We start from the raw sequence: 19,758 nt of genomic DNA, 5'->3' as shown, positions 1-19,758 counted from the left end.
AAAAAAATTTGCTGACTGACCTCTACCAAAGGCCTTAAGCCTTTTTCTCACCTTCTCAATGCTAGCATCTCTGTCACTAAAGAGACACATAATGCTGCACAAGAGATACAGAAAGGAGCGTAAAAACTTTCCAAAGCATATTATCTAAGATTTTAATTCTTTTTTCAATATTTTAGACAATTACTATGAATCTGCAGTAATGACTCCACAGTTAAAGCTGTAAATCACTTTTATTGGAAGTCAGAATTCTACATTCCTTCACCTTTAAAATAAATTTTGTTTTGAAATTGAACTGTTTATGATAGAAGTAGTGTATGAATGATTTTTGGTCAAACAAAATTGTCGGGGGGGGGGGGGCTTGAAGCGTTTTTTTTTTTTTTTTTTGTAAAGTCATCTCTCAAAAAAACCCACTTGGTTTAGAATAATTATTTAACAGTACTGGACATAAGCTGCTCAGTATTATTTCATATACAGGCTGGTGCAATATTTTGGAATGGTGTGCAAAAAGGAACAGCAAATGGCTGAGCTCTGTGTCTTTATAAATTTGGTCAGCTCTGAATCAATTAGGTTATAAGAGGTTAAAAAAGTACTTTGGAAAAAGTAATTCATTTGAATATATTTTCTTGTATTTCAAAGAAGAACATATAACGTCTCTACATCGCATCTCTAATTTTAAGACAGTATGGCATATCAGAAGAAAACAGTATAAACCACGTTATCACCCATCATGATTTTTAAATTAATTTTAAATTTTTAAAAGAATTACGATTCAAACACATTAAACAGACATAACTATTTTAAATGAGTATTTACGACTACTGTTTTAATGTCTGAAATACTAGAAACCCACAGTTCCACTAAAAACCTTAACATGAAACCTATTATCAGTGTCCATCCTCTGTCTGTCCAACATTCTCTTACCTAAGTTCCCTCTAAGTCCTCTCTCTCCGTCACAGCCCCAGGGCAGTCTGCACCCCAAACCCCTCATCCCCGCCCCCACCCCAGAGCCCACCCCCACAGCCAGAGCCCTCACCTCCCTGCACCCCAAGCCCAACCCTCTGCCCTAGACCTGAGCACCCTCCTGCACCCAAACCCCTCATCCCCAGCCCCACCGCAGAGCCCACACCTCTAGCCCCACTCAAGCCCGCACGCCCCGCCAGAGCCCTCACCACCCCTCACCCCGAGCTTCCTCCTACACTCCAAACCCCTCAGCCCCACCCTACATCATCTCCATATTAGTGCACATTACAAAATTCATTCAGCACATGGATGTAAAAAATTAGAGGGAACATTGCCTTTTACCCCAAATTATAAGAGATCCCAAGTTACCAAATTTGGAAATGAATTAGACCCCAACCCCCCCAAAAAATTAAAAGGTGATCAGAATTGGGTATTTAGCTCAGGTCCAGGTCTGCATCTAATCAATGTAGTGGAAAATCATCCCAGCTTATCACATAGTCATTATCAATCAGTGTTACTGGGAGCTCAGTATTGGTCACACATGACTTTGGCTAATTTACACTGCCATAATCAACTACTGTATTGTAGATACAGTTCTAAGCTCTGGACTACACTATAGGTATGTCAGATAGGGCTGTGATTTGTATCATTATATTGATACTATTTTAAGCCCACTATGGATGCAGTTACAACAGTACAAAGATGCCTAAAACTGGTAAAATTTATTTCCCTTCCGAATATAGAATAAACTATACCTGTATAAGCACTTTTATACCAGTTTAACTGCATCTACACTAGGAGGGTTACTGCTTTAATTATACCCATACAGTTTAAGCAATAAGACATCCTAGTGCAGACAAGCCCTAAAGTCAGGCATGGGCCACCAACCCCAAAGAGACCCAGAGCACATTAATGCCCGCTGACACCAAGACCCTCCAATATCCAACCACCTACCAGTGAGAAGTCGCCACCCAGCCTACAGGGAGCCTGCATCAGCCACCCTGCACAAGAGCCGCCTGGACCCATAGCTCAGACCGGCAGCTGCTGGGAAGGGGGCAGAGTGACAAGGGGTCACCTCTGAGCTGCGCTCCCACAGGCCTGCGGTCTAATAACTGCACCGTCCCCCAGAGCAGGGGCTACACCCTGATGGGGGAGGCAGTCCAAGGCACAGACCCACTGCCCTGCCCTTCCCTCTCCTCGCTACTGCCCGTATCCCCATCCCCACCCCGCCTCTCAACAGCCTCCTGAGGCCCAGATCTGGCCGCTCCCCTAGTGCAGGACACCTCAGAGAGAGACCCCTTTGTACATAACCCCTGGGCCCAGGCCTGGCCCCGCCCGCTCGCCCCCCGCACGCCCCCGTACATAGCGCTGGTAGAACTTGGAGAGCCGGGGTTTGCCGTGGTTGTTGAAGATGAGGATCGCTTTGATCATGGTGAGGCGGCAGGGGGAGGCCGCTCCAGCCGGCCGGGTCACTGCGAGCTCTGCCCCTCCCCCTTCACACTAGCAGCAGCTCCCCCACTATTCGGGCCCAGAGCGGAAACGGAACCGTTCCCGCTACCCACGTGACACGGAGTCACCTGACAAGGTGGTGCGGCTCATTGCGAGTGTCAACATCCGCCAGGAGTAGTGCCCTACGGTCACGTGCTCTCAGTTGCCACTGCCAGGAGTTAATATGGTTCACGTCACGTCCGCCCTTACTTGCCTGTAAGCAGTATGGCGGAAGTGGAGAAGCAGCTACCTCTGTCTCCTCAGGATGGTGGCCGAAGCGAGTGTGGAGAAGAGCCCCCGGATGGGGGAGCTGCGGTGGGGATTGCCGAGCCGGCTCCCCCTTCAACCGGCTCCCCGGTGACCGAGGAACTTGCCGAGGACACCAAGAAGAAAAGTAATAGGGAAAGGAATTATTGCCCTGGGGGCGGGGCGAGAACGGTCGATCACTCTGATTGCCAGGCGAATTGGCCAATCGGGGGAAAGAGTGAGCCGCCTACTTCAGCTAGTTTAACCAATTAGGAAAAGGCAGAGGATACGATCGAGTGCGGCGGGGGAGGGGAGGAAATGCTCCAGGCCTGTTGTACGGGCGCGTTGGTATCTCCCGGCCGCGGGTGGGACAGCAGGACAGCGGCCAATAGCTTGTCCCGGCACGAAGGGTTGGGCGGGGCTGGGTCTGTAGCTGCTGAGCTGTCTCTGAGGCGGGCTGCCTATGGCTTGGGGCGGGGCTCCTGCCTCTGCCCAGGTGCGCAGCGGCTGGTTTCCTTCGCGCCCCCTCCACCGCGCTCAGTCTCTGCTCTCGCCCTAGTTGACGTCCTGCTGAAGGCTGTGGGGGACACGCCGATCATGAAGACCAAGAAGTGGACCGTGGAGAGGACCCGCACCATCCAGGGGCTCGTTGATTTCATCAAAAAGTTCCTCAAGCTGGTGGCCTCGGAGCAGCTGGTACGTGACCTGTATCCTCTAAGCTGGGGAAAGATGCGGCGGGTACTAGGGCTGCTTGGTGTCACGTAGACGTGCCAGGGTAAAAAAGGGGATAGCAGTTAGGTGATGAAGTGCGGGACGTGTGGAGCTGGCAAGGCTGCGATCAGTGATGGCATCATGTTGCCTGCTTCTTAATTGTGTAAGTTGCTTTGTATGGTGATGAGGTAACTCTCCACAGGGAACTTGAGAACAAAAGCAACAGAGGGTCCTGTGGCACCTTTAAGACTAACAGAAGTATTGGGAGCATAAGCTTTCGTGGGTAAGAACCTCACTTCTTCAGATGCAAGTAATGGAAATCTCCAGAGGCAGGTATAAATCAGTATGGAGATAACGAGGTTAGTTCAATCAGGGAGGGTGAGGTGCTCTGCTAGCAGTTGAGGTGTGAACACCAAGGGAGGAGAAACTGCTTCTGTAGTTGGATAGCCATTCACAGTCTTTGTTTAATTCTGATCTGATGCTGTACATTTGTACATTGGTCAAACTGGACAGTCACTACGCAAGAGGATAAATGGACACAAGTCAGATATCAGGAATGGCAATATACAAAAACCTGTAGGAGAACACTTCAACCTCCCTGGCCACACAATAGCAGATGTAAAGGTAGCCATCTTACAGCAAAAAAACTTCAGGACCAGACTCCAAAGAGAAACTGCTGAGCTCCAGTTCATTTGCAAATTTGACACCATCAGATCAGGATTAAACAAAGACTGTGAATGGCTAGCCAACTACAGAAGCAGTTTCTCCTCCCTTGGTGTTCACACCTCAACTGCTAGCAGAGCACCTCACCCTCCCTGATTGAACTAACCTCGTTATCTCCATACTGATTTATACCTGCCTCTGGAGATTTCCATTACTTGCATCTGAAGAAGTGAGGTTCTTACCCACGAAAGCTTATGCTCCCAATACTTCTGTTAGTCTTAAAGGTGCCACAGGACCCTCTGTTGCTTTTTACAGATTCAGACTAATACGGCTACCCCTCTGATACTCGAGAACAAAAGGGGCTTGTTGTACTTGCTGACTATGGAGCCTATACCAGCATAGCTATGATAGCATCACCCCAGACTGTAGACGCAGCCTGCACTAGAGAAGGGTTTTTTCCATCAGTGTAGGAACACCAGCTCCAAAAACAAAGTTAGCTACCTTACCAGAAGCATTTTTCCATTGACATAGCTGTGAGGTTAGCCTAACTATGCTAAGCACAAACTCAGCTGTCTAACAGGAAGTGGAATACATATATAATAAAACATAAGGAAAACACACATCCTGTAGTGCATACAGGAAAAAATCTCAAAAACCTCCTATTAAATAAAAGCTATTGCATTTCCTTATGCATTTGTATAGTGCCTAGCACACTGAAGTCCCAGGGCTCCTAGGCACTATGGTAATACAAATGATAAATAATAATATAGATACATACAGCTATGGTCTTACCATCAGTCTCAGACACTCTTGTTCCCCTGGAGGCCAATTCCTGGTTTTCTTTTAATATACTTAGGCCTGGTCTACACTGCGGGGGGGAATCGACCTAAGATACGCAGCTTCAGCTACGAGAATAGCGTAGCTGAAGTCGACGTATCTGAGGTCGACTTACCTCCCGTCCTCATGGCATGGGGTTGACTGACGCCGCTCCCCCGTCAACTCCGCTTCCGCCTCTCGCCGCGGTGGAGTACAGGAGTCGACGGCAGAGCGATCGGGGATCGATTTATCATCTACACTAGACGCGATAAATGGATCCCTTATAGATCGATCACTACCCACTGATCCGGCAGGCAGTGTAGATGTACCCTTAGAAGTTTTCAGTACTTAGGTCTTGTCTACACTAGTTGGGTAAGTCAACCTAAGTTATGCTACTCCAGCTACGTGAATAACGTAAATGGAGTCGATGTAGCTTAGGTCAACTCACCGCGGTGTCTTCACTGCGCTGTGTCGACGGGAGACACTCTCCTGTCAACTTACCTTACTCTTCTCGGAGAGGTGGAGTACTGAAGTCGACCGGAGAGCACTCTGCTGTCAATTTAACAGGCCTTCACTAGAGAGGGAAGAGGGGGGCAAAAGAGGCAGCTGCCCCGGGGCCTGGCAATTTAAAAGGGCCCGGGGCTCCCAGCCGCTGCTATCCTGGCAGCGGCTGGAGCCCCAGGTCCTTTAAATCACTGCCAGAGCCCCGGGCATCACAGGCTGGGCAGCGCAGAAGGGCTGGCTGGCTGGCTGGGGGAGGCTTACCCCTCTCCAGCCCCTTCCACCCAAGGCCCTGAAAGTACCAGTAAGACTTGTATGTTACTTTCACCCCTAGATAAAAGTTTCCATGGGTATGTTTGATGCAAGAAAATTTTGCAGTAGACAGGAGGTCTTGGTGTTGGATATTCAAAGCAAAAGAGCGAGGACTAGACCATTGGCTTGATGGCAGTGTGCAAGACAAGTGCTTGATTGCAGGTCCTAGTACGAATAGCGTAGCATGCTCAGACCTGGGGAAGCGAGGTTGTCTCACGTTGTTTCAGCAAAGACCCCGTTGGCCAGTTAAAGAACAGAATTTCTAGGTTCCATGCGGTACCTCTCTCTGTAAATGATGGTGGCTCTGTGCAGAACTTTGAAGGTGTAAAGAGAGGTAAATACTGTGGACAGAAGGTAAACTTCACCCCATCCCTGACAGGGGCATAGGGTCGAAGAAGTGCTCCTCGTAGATAGGAAGATAACTCACCAGGCAGATTTTTTTCACCTTCTGTTTTCTTCCCTCACAGTTTATATATGTGAATCAGTCCTTTGCTCCTTCTCCAGACCAGGAAGTCGGGACACTCTATGAGGTGACTTTAGTTTTGAGTGTTGTTCTTTCTTAATATTTGTTTAGTAGAAACTGTCTGTACCCTTGTCTGCCTTTTTAAATCTGCTATATGCCTGCCATGCCCAAAGTGGTGACATCATGAATTTCTGTAACATCATGGATAACATTGCATGAATATATTAACAGGTGACACTGTTTCATGTTGCGTTTGTCCAATAGTAATAGTTTAATTCATGAATAGACTGCTTCATTGGTAATCTAACCCCTTGTTGCTTTTCTCTTTCTCCACTCGCTTTTCTTTCCCCTGTAGTGTTTTGGAAGTGATGGCAAACTTGTACTGCATTACTGCAAATCTCAAGCATGGGGATGAATGGTAAGCAGCCATTGATGCCTAGGACTGGCCTTCAGAAAGGAAAAGGCCTCTGATAATCTTCAGAAACAATGCCCATGGACATGCTGAAGAGAATTGTATATTACTGCCTATGAATTTATTTTATTCTGTGCATTTATCTACAAAATGATGCAGATGACTTGCATAAAAGAAGAGCTACATAGAATTATGTGGCTGAGTAGCCTTTCTTCCTTGTGTCATTTGTAGTGTGGGGGAAAAAATTGCATGTGCCATCCATAGAATAGAGCCATCTTTCCTGCTGCAGAGCTCCTTGGTTGCCACATATGAAAGGACATTATTTTATGCCTTGTGAACTGCATAACTCTCCATTGCTCTGAATACTGTATTGAGGATATAGCTTCCCTTTATTAGGAAGGATACTTATTGCACTTGTGCACGGGGATTCAGTTTACTTCTGACATAATGTTCATCTCTGTTATGTGCAGTTTAATCTCTTGCCTGTTGTGAAGTCTTTACTTTGAATGTGTAGTGTCTCCCTTACGCCTCACTTCAGGCAAGTATTTTATAGGTTTGACTCATAAGTAACATATATAAACAGTTGCACGCAAGGTAAAAGGTGTATTTTCATACCATATACTCTCTCACACGTTAAGCTATGTGAGTATCTGATACAACTGCGTTTCCTGAACTATTTTTTTTTAATAATTTTTTTTTTTTTTCCCTTTAGCAATAGCAGGACACATGTTTCTTACCTTTTTCCTAATTGTTTAATATTTTCACCAAAGCTATAATATACTTTGAAAAATGTCCCTGGCAGCTCTCACCTACCAGCAACAGCAGAAAGAGAGTGACCCAGCTATTGACTCTTTTAGTTCCATGGAAATAAATGTTGGATGTCTAAAGCCTACTGTAAGCATACTTCCACTTATGCTCCTCGTCCCCTGCTTCACCTGCTGTATTGTCACTGTTCCATCAAAAGAAATGGAACACCACTTTGAGATATTTTGATAACTGTCACAAAGTAATCACAGGAAATGGTTCTCCTGAAGAGGACTTCCTATCACAATAACGGGAAGAAGGATATTGAGTCTCCATCCCACCCATGCACTGACATCTACCCTGTGTGGGAAAGGAGACTTGCCAAACAGCTCTGTTTAGGGGATGGGCAAAGGCTTAATCAGGTCCCTCTACCAAATCACTTCCCCTTTTATTAACATGAAGGAAAACTAAAGAATTATCCGCAGTCTGCTAATCTATTAATATGCAATTGTAAATTTGGCTGCTTGCTAATATATGCTACCCAAAAGTGTGGTTATAACCTCTGCATGCATAATTTTTGTTCTATTTAGGATGTTTTAATAAACTCGGTATTTCTTTTTTCATGTTGAAAGCTAGATCAAAATTCTTTGATTTCAGCTAACCAAGTTGCAACCAACTCTCATTTATGCAAATGCGTTGAGTATTTAAGTGTCTGTCTGTATTTAGACAATCAGAATTCTGAAGGATTATGAATAGGTGTGTTCTAAATCTGTTTCCAAATGAATTATTTTAGTAATAATTACTATATTTTTAGAAAACTGATACACACAAGTTTATAATTCCTTATTTATGAAATGGTGTCTTCCAATAAATACAAAAACATTCTAAAACAGTTAAACGAGTGCCCCTTTGATTAAAATTCAAAACCAGAAAAATAAATACCTGTTATTCTTTCAGAGCCAACTATTGGGTTGCTCTGAAGCAATTGTAACCTTGAACAGCCACTAGAGGGTACTTGACGATAAAAAGATTTGCACATTTTTCAATAGATTTTGGAAGTGATTTTGTATTCCCATTTTGCCTGCTAAACACACGTGATTAGGTTGCTCTCAAGCTTGTGGCTTCTATGTGGCAATGTGTTTGGCTAAGAGATAAACCACAACCCTGGCTCTCTCTAATTAGTTTTAGACTGAGACTGTTCATCTCAGTTGTCTTAATTAATCAAACTACTGGTGTAGTGCATATGGACATGTGGAATGATGCGAGAAGCAGAAAAGGAAAGAATAGAAACGAGAGGCGGAAGAGATACAAGTCATCTTATCCATCCACCTACCACTGCAGGATTGTTCGTCTTGCTGCATTTTGAGTTTTAAATGAAGCAAGGGATGGGGCTTCTCTTGCTTCCTCGGGGGCTATTTTACAGTGGTAATAGACCTCATTGTTAGGTGCATTCAATATATATATTAATTTCCTTGCATTCAACATATGTATTAATTTGCTCAGTTTTGTCCTATTTCAAACTTAGAATCATAGGGTTAAAAGGGACTGTGAGGATCATCTAGTCTACCCCCTGCCAAGATGCAGTAGGGGGTACATCTCTTATTTATTTAGATAAAATGTGCTTTTCCTCAGGACTTGGCAGGTCCATTCAACCACACTAAATCATTCCTGTTTGTCCTTGCATTTGCACTTTTTATAGACTTAGACAGTTGTTCTTTTCCTCCCCCACTTGTTAGCTAAAAAATGTTTAGTTCTTTCAGTCTCTTAACTGGCGGGGTCTAGGGTGATTCCCTTATTCGCTCTGGTTCCTCTCCTATAAATTCATTCTTATTCTGTCTTTCTGGCACTGAGAGGTAGTGCTAGTCTTTTAATCTCCTTTCAGTACAGCTCTTCACATGTACCAGCATTTTGCTTCAAGGGTACAGCCGGGAGGCTTCTTGGTGGTCCTGTTTTCAGCTGCTTCTAGCAGTGATCAAGTGGCCAGCTCTCCATTGACCACAATAAAGCACTACCAGTGATCCATATGCCACCATTCAGGATAGCAACTCCTCCCTAAAAGGGGAAATTCTTTGAGTCTGTCTGAAATTATGGATTATTGCATAAACTTCCTAAAGGTGAGTCACATAGCTTATTAAGGTGAGTGAATAAATGGCTAGCAGGTAGAAGAATTTGAGTCAGAAGTGTGTGGTCTGTGGAATCTGGCAAGGAATGAAGCCCCACAGTAAATAGAGCTTTGACTAAACCAATTTAAATATAATGTGTAATATCTCAATTTGCAGATGAGCCTAAAATGAAGGACGTGGTTAAGAAACACGAGAGGTAACTGTATGGCAGGATAATTTTGATAGACCAGGCATCTAGTCAAGAGGTGAAATATGAAGTGTAAAATAATATCTTGGCTATGTATAGTTTAAATGACACTGAGTTAATTAATGCAGTATAACTGAAGAAATACATAGCTAAATTGGACGGAGTACAGTCTAGGGCAACAGATGATAGTTTCTTTATCATGAAACGTGATGAGTGAGAGGTGACAAACTGAAATATTTTTAAACTAGATAGGGTTTATTATAAAATTAAATCATGAAGGTTGATGACTGGGACCATTGACATCATACTAGGATGGGGTGGCAGACTTAATCTGTGGGGGAATTAAGGGAAGTCTTACACATCATGGCCCAGTCCTAAAGCTCTTAATCACATGGAGCTTGATTATGCATCTTTTCTTGCTATGGGTAATCTCCACCTCTGAGTGTTCACCAGTGTGGGTAAATAAAATGTTAGAATCCATTTGGGTTGTAGGATGAGTGAAAAAAAGATAAACTGTAATAGAAGTAAGAGGAAAATATGCATATTTTCATTTTTTTATTTAAATGTATTTCATAACTATATTAACTAGAACTGTATCTGTGGTAATATAGCCTCTCAAAATCTAAGTTCATTTAATGCATGGAAGGAAAATACAATAGTCGTAACTGCCTGAGCAATTTATGGGCGTCATGGCATTACTGTGCAGTTTCATGTATCTGGACTAAGAAGTACTAGGTTGTATGCTGAAATTACTTCTATTCTCAAATTTTGGCTAAAAATATCAGAAAAACTGACAAAATAATTTGGAAACCAATATGAATTTAATATTTAATGTGTTAACCTACACATTTTTAAATCTACAGAACTAGATAACCTTCATTCAAGAGTTTAAAAAAAAAAATTGGCTGAAGAACTGTTGAGTAATTAATGTTAATTCTTGACAAATCTTGGAACACTGGGGAAGTTTTAGAGACTGGGAAAAAGCTAATGTCGTGCCAAACTTTAAAAAAAAAAGGCTACATAGTAACTATGGGCCAGTTATCCTGACATCGATCCAAGGCAAAAACATGGAAAGGCTGATATGGGATGCAATCAGTAAAAAAAAATAAAAAAATAAAAAAAATAAAGAATGGTAGTATAATTGATGCAATCAAGATGGTTTTATGTCAAGTACGTCTTGTCAAACTATTTTTTATGACATTAAAAGCTTAATTGATAGAGGTAACTATTGATATAGTAACTATACCTACATGTTATACATAGATGCGTGTAAGTCAAATGACTCTCTCATGTATATTCTGATATTAATAAATACCACTATACCTAATCCATATATCTATTACTGGATTAAAAACTTAATATCTGATAAATATTAAAAAGTAATTGTAAATAGGGAGGCGTCTCAGGGGGTGTTTCTAGCGGGGTGCATCCAGGAATTTGTTCTTGGTCTAAGCTATTTAATATTTCTATCAGTGATCAGCAAGAACATATAAAATCATTGCTGGTAAAATTTTCAAATGACACAAATTGGTAAAGTGGTAAATAATAACAGCTCAATTCTACAGAACAATCTGGATTGTTTGGTAAACTGGGTTCACTTGAACCTTGAACAACATGGTGTTTTTGTTTGCTGTTTTTTTACACAGCTAAAGGGGAGCCAAAGGTATGTAAGGTCATACATACCATTATGAACAAAGAATGCAGGTCTCACTTATAGGATGGGGAATTGTATTTTGGAAAGCAGTAATTCAGAAAAAATACTTGGGGCCACAGTAAGTAATCAACTGAACATAATCTGTCAATGTGATGTGGTGGCTAATAGCTAGTGCGATCCTTGGATGTGTAAGCAGAGGAATATAGAGTAGAAGTAAGGAAAAGGTGGTATGACCACTGTGTATAGCATTAGTGAAACAGTTACTGGAATAATGTTTTCAGTTCTGGTGTCAATACTTTAAAAATACAAATTGGACAGAGTTCAGAAAAGAGCTCTACGTGAATGGTCTGGAAAACCTGCTTCACGGTGAGAAGAAATTCTATTTAGTTTATTCAAGAGAAGGCTAAGTGGTGACTTCATTGTGGTCTATGGGGAAAAGGTTCTGATATAAGGCTCTTCAATCCAGGCTACTATTTGGCAAAAGTATAACCAGATCCAATGGCTACAAGTTGAAACTAGACAAACTCAGACTAAAAATAAGGTGTAAAGTTTTAGCCAAGAGGGTAATTAGTCATTGGAACAACTTATCTAAGAATGTGGTGGATTCTCCATCACTTGAAGTTTTTGAGTCAAGACTGAATGTCTTTCTAAGACGCTCCAGCTCAATTAGGAGTTATGGGTTTGATGTAGAATTATAGGGTGAATTACAGAATGAAATGTATGATGCAGGAAGTCAGACAAAATGATCATAATAGTTCCTTCTGATCTTAGAATCTATGAAAAGTTTAAAAAAGTAAGTGTAACAAGTGTCAAATCAAATTTGACTTTCACTGTTTCCTAGTCAACTTGTTTGTTGCTTTAAACTGTAGTTCTGACTATGGACGTTCACTTGGTATACAGCATCAGGATAATATAATCTGATCTTGCCTTGCTGTGACAGTCTCTGTACCATTTCCCCCCCCCTTGTCACTTCTTACAGGAATAGTATTTGATATAGCTGAAATACTGCACTATCTGCACAGACGGTAATGTTGATGTAAATGTCTAAACTACTTCATTTGGTTTTGTATATTCTGAATGTGTTATTAAAGGTGTAAAGTATTTTTATATTTCCTCTCATTATTTCCAATTTAACAGAAATGCTACATTTCACTCTGTGCCTAGCAACTGCTTCCTCCCTATGCAGACTCCAGGGACCTAATTTGTTCCTTACAACTCCTAAATAATTTCAGTTTCCAGCTAACGAAGTCTAGATCCTCTTTGTCAGCTTGTTGATGCTACTGGAACTCCAATCATCTGATGATTGCCCCTTACAGCCTCTCACATCTTAAAAAGAAGCAGTGACAAAAGCAGTACCTACCCAACTTCTGACTAGGTGAAGGGGTAATTTCCTGTCAACCTTTTAAAGCTCCCTGAACAGCCCTATACATCCTCTACTGGCTCCTGTATCCTAAGAAAATCAGTATGGCCACCTGCCTTTTATCCAAAAGCCACCTGCCTTTTATCAAAATATGGAATATTCATTCACATAAGTATTTTCTTATATAAGAAATTACGTTGTACTGTTTAGTTTTTTAAATTAAATATAAACTAATTTAAATGAATAGCAAACGAGGTAATCAGAGGTACTGAATGAAACTGGAATTGCCTCAGTTACAACCTTCTTAATAGAGAGGTGTAGAATCAACTGGTCTATAAGTATTAATGTCAACTCAGTGCCAACTTGAGCAAAGATCTTCTCAACCCTGTTTAAAGTGTGGTTCTAGAAAAATGACTGCAAAAAATGGGGAATGCTCCTTGTCCATGGATCATTGATGGGGATGGCTAGCAAAGTTATCAGCCTTGATAACAGCATGAGCTGCAAGTTAGTCAGTGTTAATCTTTGTATGTTTTTCCATATGCAAAGAACAAAGATATACTTTCAGCATAAGTGACTTTTATATTAATCAAAGACCACCAAGAAGGAACAAAAGTAAAGTCCCCATGAGAGAGCACAATATGTTTGTGTGTCTCCTCTGCCAGAACAGGAGATGGCTGCCTGTCCATAAATAGTCTTTAGATAGTTAAAGGTACAGTACACATAATATAAAGTAATATAATTTCCATAGCTAAATTTACCACGGTCCTGGGGCAATCTCCATGTAAATCAATTAAGCAGATGAGTTTGACCTACTGGATTCAGGTAGAAGTGAGTTAACATTAGCTTGCCTGCTTCCTAGGCTCTTACGGAATACCCATTCACAACTGTCAACTTAATCTAAATAAACTTTATATATAATTGCTAAATATCTGTATCAAAAGATGGTGTGGTGTGCTGCAGCATAAAAATATCAAAACAATAGATCAAAGTTGCAACTTCTACATCAAAATAAAAAATCAATATGGGAAGTTAAAATGGGGGAAAAAATCTGACACACTCTCTAGGCTTGGTATCAGAGCTAATAATCCCTGCCTTCTCTGGGAAGTGGAATGCACAAGAAGAAGTTGATTTCTAAAACAGCAAAATTGCAAAGCAGAGAAGAGGGGCTCCAAATAGAAGACCACACAATAACTATTCTAGAGAGAAGGCTTAGGGAGATTTGATTTTCTCATGATTTAACTGTTGCAAATTGAAAGAGCGGAATATCTTATTTAAAAATGTGTTTTCTCACAATGTTCATTAAACAAAAAAACATAAGTGAAAACCTAAGGTTTACCACATACTTCCAGCAGGCTAATGTATCCCCAGACTGAGCACAAACTGATGGCTATGGATAGTCCTGGGGGTGGGGCTGGAGCTGAAAATCACAACTCTCCAATTTGCTTCGCTCAGCAGTGCATATATCAATGTGAATGTATCTGTTTCTGTGGGCAATACATGATTCAACATATAGCATGACTTAGTGAAGCGTGTACATCACACACTATGTGACGTATATGTTTCATAGCGTGATTGTTTTCTTATGTGACTGATGTATGCTTGTGATGTTTGTTATATATTTCTGAATAGCAGAGTTTTAATTATGCTTGCAACAGCCCCTGACATGCTTCATTTGCTTCTGGTTCCCACCGAATAGATCATACATTATGTAAATAATGACATCCACAGGAATTTAGAGCAGACCCTTATGTGAGATAAAAGGCACAGACTTTTGTGTGGTGTAAATCAAAACACTTTCAATTGTATTAGTACAGCCCTTATTTTAAAAAAAGTATTCTCCATTAAGGGTCCAAAACATTACAGCAACATTGTAAGATGTAGTGCTTTGGAGCCTTACTGGAGAATACCATCTACTTATAAGGGAATATTCTCTGTAGCATATTATTTACATATGTTCATTTTTATTATCTGCTTGATAAAATGTTTTATGCTGTATATACCTGTTTGCTTATTTACAGTGAATTCTGTGGTATTCCCAGAATCTTTGAGGCACATTATCTTAAACTGATAAGAACCCACATATTGCGCTTGACTGGGCAGAAGGGTCTATGCCTCTTTTGCAAATATATAGAATCTTGAGTGAATTTATAGAGACTTGATATTATTGGTAAATAATGATCAGTAGAGGTGTTGCCTTAAAGGGGGGGAAAGGTGTAACTCTTAGACTAAATCAGGTGTGGTAGAGGGAAAGGTGTGGTGTATAATGAAGAGGAGACAGGTAAGTAAGGTGAAAGCAAAGAGATGTGTTTTAGGGCTAAGAATACAATTAATAGGGGAGGGGGAAAACCACAAACACAAACCAGTATTACAACCAATAACAATAGTGACAGTGACTTCCAATGGGCCATAAAGCCCAAACCCAGATAAATTGCTCCCTTGGCCAAGTACCCTATAACAGAGATTGATTTCTTCCTACTTAATCTAGTTGCTCAATTGTGTGCGGTAGTTTAGGTCCTGAGCACCACCATCAGGCTAGTGGAAAGCTGTCAAGGAGGAACTCTGAAGAGTCCAACAGATGGATGGTGATCTCCGTGGAAGAGAAGCCCTCCGGAGATGGAACAGCAGGATAAGGTAAGTGTTGAAGGTCTTCTCCGGAGTCTTCGGGATAGGTGTCACTCTCATCAATATGGTCAGAATCACAATGAGACCCATACCGCACCGCGCACAGGCACAGTTCAGATGGACAGCCCCGCATCCACACAGGGGTCAGTCTTTTATAGACGTTAAGGCGGGAAAAATTGGACTGTTCCAAATAGAAATACCAAGCAAGTCTGAGGTGATAGAACCTTCAGGGATTTGGGCGGGAAAACAGATGGAATGTCCGGAGCCCAAAGGTGGGAAAATCCAGTCCTGACCAGTTGGGGCTAGCTTACCCTCAGGGGCACTGACTCTATGTCTACACTACGAAATTAGGTCGATTTTATAGAAGTCGATTTTTAGAAATCAATTTGATAAGGTCGATTGTGTATGTCCCCACTAAGCGCATTAAGTCGGCGGAGTGCATCCTCACTACCATGGCTAGCATCGACTCACGGAGCGGTGCACTGTGGAAAGCTATCCCACAGTTCCCGCAGTCTCTGCTGCCCATTGGAATTATGGGTTAAGATCCCAATACCTGATGAGGCAAAAACATTGTCGCAGGTGGTTTTGGATACATGTCATCAGTCTTCCCTCCCTCCCTCCGTGAAAGCAACTGCAGACAATCATTTTGTGCCTTTTTTCCTGGGTTACCCATGCAGACGCCATAGCATGGCAAGCATGAAGCCCGCTCAGCTCACCGCTGCTGTTGTGAGCATTGTAAACACCTCGCACATTATACTGCAGTATGTGCAGAACCTGGCTAAGAGACAGCAGCGTGAGGATGATTGTGATGAGGACATGGACACAGACGTTCCTGAAAGCACGGGCTGTGGCAATTGGGACATCATGGCAGCAATGCGGCTGGTTGATACAGTGGAATGTTGATTCTGGGCCCGGCAAACAAGCACAGACTGGTGGGACTACAGAGTGTTGCAGGTATGGGATGATTCCCAGTGGCTGCGAAACTTTCGCATGCATAAGGCCACTTTCCTGGAACTCTGTGAGTTGCTTTCCCTCACCCTGAAGTGCAGGAATACCAAGATGAGAGCTGCCCTGACAGTTGAAAAGCGAATGGCGATAGCACTGGGGAAACTTGCAACGCCTGAGTGCTACCAGTCAGTCGGGAATCAATTTGGAGTAAGCAAATCTACTGTTGGGACTGCTGTGATTCAAGTAGCCAATGCAATCACTGACTTTCTGCTATCAAGGGTAGTGACTCTGAGAAATGTGCAGGTCATAGTGGGTGGCCTTGCTGCAATGGGGTTCCCTAACTGTGGTGGGGCGGTAGACGGAATGCATAACCCTATCTTGGCACCGGACCACCTTGCCAACCGGTACATAAACCGCAAGGGGTACTTCTCAATGGTGCTGCAAGCACTGGTGGATCACAAGGGACGTTTCATCGACATCAACGTAGGATGGCCGGGAAAGGTGCATGTCACTCGCATCTTCAGGAACTCCGGGCTCTTTGAGCAGCTGCAAGAAGGGATTTACTTCCCAGACCAGAAAATTACTGTTGGGGATGTTGAAATGCCAATAGTTATCCTTGGGGACCCAGCCTACCCCTTGCTCCCATGGCTCATGAAGCCATACACAGGCAGCCTGGACAGTAAGGAGCAGTTCAACTATAGGCTGAGCAAGTGCAGAATGGTGGTAGAATGTGCCTTTGGACGTTTAAAAGCTCACTGGCGCTGTTTGCTGACTAGGTTAGACCTCAGCGCAATCAGTATTCACATTGTTATTACTGCTTGCTGTGTGCTCCATAATATCTGTGAGAGTAAGGGGGAGATGTTTATGGCAGGGTGGGAGGTTGAGGCAAATCACCTGGCTGCCAATTTTGAACAGCCAGACACTAGGGCAATTAGAAGAGCACAGCTAGGTGCGCCGCACATCAGAGAGGCTTTGAAAACCAGTTTCATGAGTGGTTAGGGTACGGTGTGACAGTTGTGTGTGTTTCTCCTTGATGCAAACCCGCCCCCTTTGTTGATTTTAACTCCCTGTAAGCCAACCACCATCCCCCTTTCGATCACAGCTGGCAAAGGAAATAAAGTCACTATTGTTTTGAAACCATGCATTCTTTATTAATTAAAAAAAAGGGAGATAATTGATAAGGTATCCCAGGTGGGGTGCGGGAGGAGAGGTGGATGGAAGGACAAGGCCACATTGCTTATTGCAGCCACACTACAAATCAGAACTGTTTGAATGACAGCCTTCTGTTGCTTGGGCCATCCTCTGGAGTGCAGTGGCTGGGTGCCCGGAGGGCCCCCCTCCCCCCGCGTTCTTGGGTATCTGTGTGAGGAGGATATGGAACTTGGGAAGGAGGGCAGGTGGTTGTACAGTGGCTGCAGCGGTGGTCTGTGCTCTTGTTGGCTTTCCTGCAGCTCCACCAGATGCCTGAGCATGTCCGTTTGCTCCCCCTTTAGCCTCAGCATTGCATCCTGCCTCTTCTCATCCTGCTCACTTAATGCTTTCCTGGCCTCTGCCACTGAATGCCTCCATGCATTCAGATGTGCCCTATCAGTGCGGGAGGACTGTACGAGCTCGGAAATCATGTTATCGCGAATGCGTTTTTTTCACCTTCTAATCTGAGATAACGTCAGGGATGGAGATGATGGGGGAGCATAGAAACATTTGCACCTGCGCGGGGATAAAAAGGGAGAGTAAAGTTTAAGATGATACATTTCTGAGAACAAAAGGGAGACTCTTTCACAGTGAATCGAGCAATTCACAGCAGACTGCACATGTGCTTTAGGTACAAGGTTGCATTTTGCCTTTTATATTGAGTGCCTACCGGTATGGTGACACATCACACACAGCTGGGCAACAGAATTCGGTTTCCAGGCAGCCATGGTAAGCCAAAGGGTACGTGGGTTTGGCTTCTAATGCCTTCATAACATGTGGGAATGTTTTCAAACTGCAGCGCCCTCCTTTCCCATAGCAAGCAATGCTGGTTGGGTTTGCCATTTAAAAGGAGAGGCTCTGGTTTTCAGGTGGATACGCAGCACACACCTCCCCCCACCCCTCTGCATGGCTATTTGGGATGATCCCTTCACCCCTCCCCCCGCCGCGTGGCTATTCTCAGGGATGATCCCTTTTAGCCAAGCGCAAACAGCCCAGCATGAATGGGGTCCTTTTACTGTTCCCTTACAAAAGCTCCCCTATTTCAACCAGGTGACCATGAATGATCTCACTCTCCAGAGGCTGACACAGAAAGATATAGACCGAATGTTGCTTGAATGCGACCAAAACCCAGGACCATTCCTTGCCATGCTTTGTGCTGCAATGATTCCAGATTACTTGCTACTGGCTTGGTGTGGTAAAGTGTCCTACTGTGGAGGACAAAATAAGGCAGCCCTCCCCAGAAACCTTCTGCAAAGGCTTTCAGAATACCTCCAGGAGAGCTTCCTGGAGATGTCCGTGGAGGATTCCCGCTCCATCCCCAGACACGTTAACAGACTTTTCCAGTAGCTGTATTGGCCATGAATGCATCCCAAGTCTTCAGAGCAAATCAACCATTAAACACTATTGCTTTTAAACTCTGTACTATAGTTACAAATGTGCACTCACCAAAGGTGCCTTCTCTGCCTTCAGGGTCGGGGATCCCGCCTTGGGAGAGTATTGGCTCCAGAGTGATGAAAAGGTCCTGGCTGCTGGGGAGAACGGATTCACCGCTTGCCTGCTGCGCATTCTCCTCCTTCTCCTCCTCCTCTTCTTCCTCCTCCACAAAATCCTCCTCCGTGTTGCATGAGACTTCCCCCTTGCAGGGGTCCACGGACAGTGGTGGGGTAGTGGTAGGGTCCCCCCCCTAGAATGCCATGTAGCTGATCATAGAAGCGGCATGTATGGGGCTCTGACCCAGAGCAACCGTTTGCCTCCTTTGTCTTTTGGTAGGCTTGCCTAAGATCGTTGACTTTCACGCAGCACTGCTGTGTGTCGCTGTTGTAGCCTCTGTCCATCATGCCCTGTGTGATTTTGGCATATATATTAGCATTTCTTCTTTTTGATCAGAGTTCTGCCTGCACAGATTCTTCTCCCCATACAGCAATCAGATCCAGTGTCTCCCATTCGCTCCATGCTGGAGCTCACTTGCGATTCTGGGGGGACTGCATGGTCACCTGTGCTGCTGAGCTTGCCATGCTGACCAAACAGGAAATTAAATTCAAAAGTTCCTGGAGCTTTTCCTGTGTACCTGGCTAGTGCATCAGAGTTGAAAGTGCTGTCCAGAGCAGTCACATTGGAGCACTCTGGGATAGCTCCCGGAGGCCAATAACGTCGATTTGCATCCACACTACCCCAAATTCGACCCAGCAAGGTCAATTTTAGCGCTACTCCCCTCGCCGGGGAGGAGTACAGAAATCGATTTTAAGAGCCCTGTAGGTCAACGGAACGGGGTTGCTTGTGTAGACGCGTTCATTATAAAATAGACCTAATACGGCTAAATTCGACCTAACCCTGTAGTGTAGACCAGGGCTGAGGTA

General features: G+C 43.5%; 2 protein-coding genes across 3 annotated transcripts in view; one reads left to right on the top strand and one right to left on the bottom strand.

The window, feature by feature from the left end:
* Positions 1-2,516, bottom strand: part of AP3S1 (adaptor related protein complex 3 subunit sigma 1) — a 40,126-nt gene extending 37,610 nt beyond the window's left edge. Inside the window, 2 exon segments of the mRNA XM_026649207.1 lie at positions 912-945; positions 2,323-2,516. Coding sequence (XP_026504992.1) covers positions 912-945; positions 2,323-2,391 — 103 coding nt within the window. The 5' untranslated portion in view covers positions 2,392-2,516.
* Positions 2,517-2,643: 127 nt separating this feature from the next.
* ATG12 (autophagy related 12) lies at positions 2,644-8,208 on the top strand. Of its 2 annotated transcripts, XM_024208763.3 has the most exons (4): positions 2,644-2,842; positions 3,254-3,390; positions 6,165-6,227; positions 6,516-8,208. In XM_024208763.3, the coding sequence occupies exons 1-4, from the start codon at positions 2,674-2,676 to the stop codon at positions 6,573-6,575; spliced, it is 429 nt and encodes a 142-aa protein (XP_024064531.1). In that variant the 5' UTR covers positions 2,644-2,673; the 3' UTR covers positions 6,576-8,208. The 2 variants fall into 2 exon arrangements, with proteins under 2 accessions (XP_024064531.1, XP_029766767.1); XM_029910907.1 differs by lacking the exon at positions 2,644-2,842 and having other exon boundaries at positions 2,849-3,390.
* Positions 8,209-19,758: the final 11,550 nt, after the last annotated feature.

Source organism: Terrapene carolina, unplaced genomic scaffold (assembly GCF_002925995.2).
Source record: "Terrapene carolina triunguis isolate 2854851 unplaced genomic scaffold, T_m_triunguis-2.0 Scaffold69, whole genome shotgun sequence".
Taxonomy (NCBI): Eukaryota; Metazoa; Chordata; order Testudines; family Emydidae; genus Terrapene; species Terrapene triunguis.
This window is presented reverse-complemented; position numbering and strand designations above follow the sequence as displayed.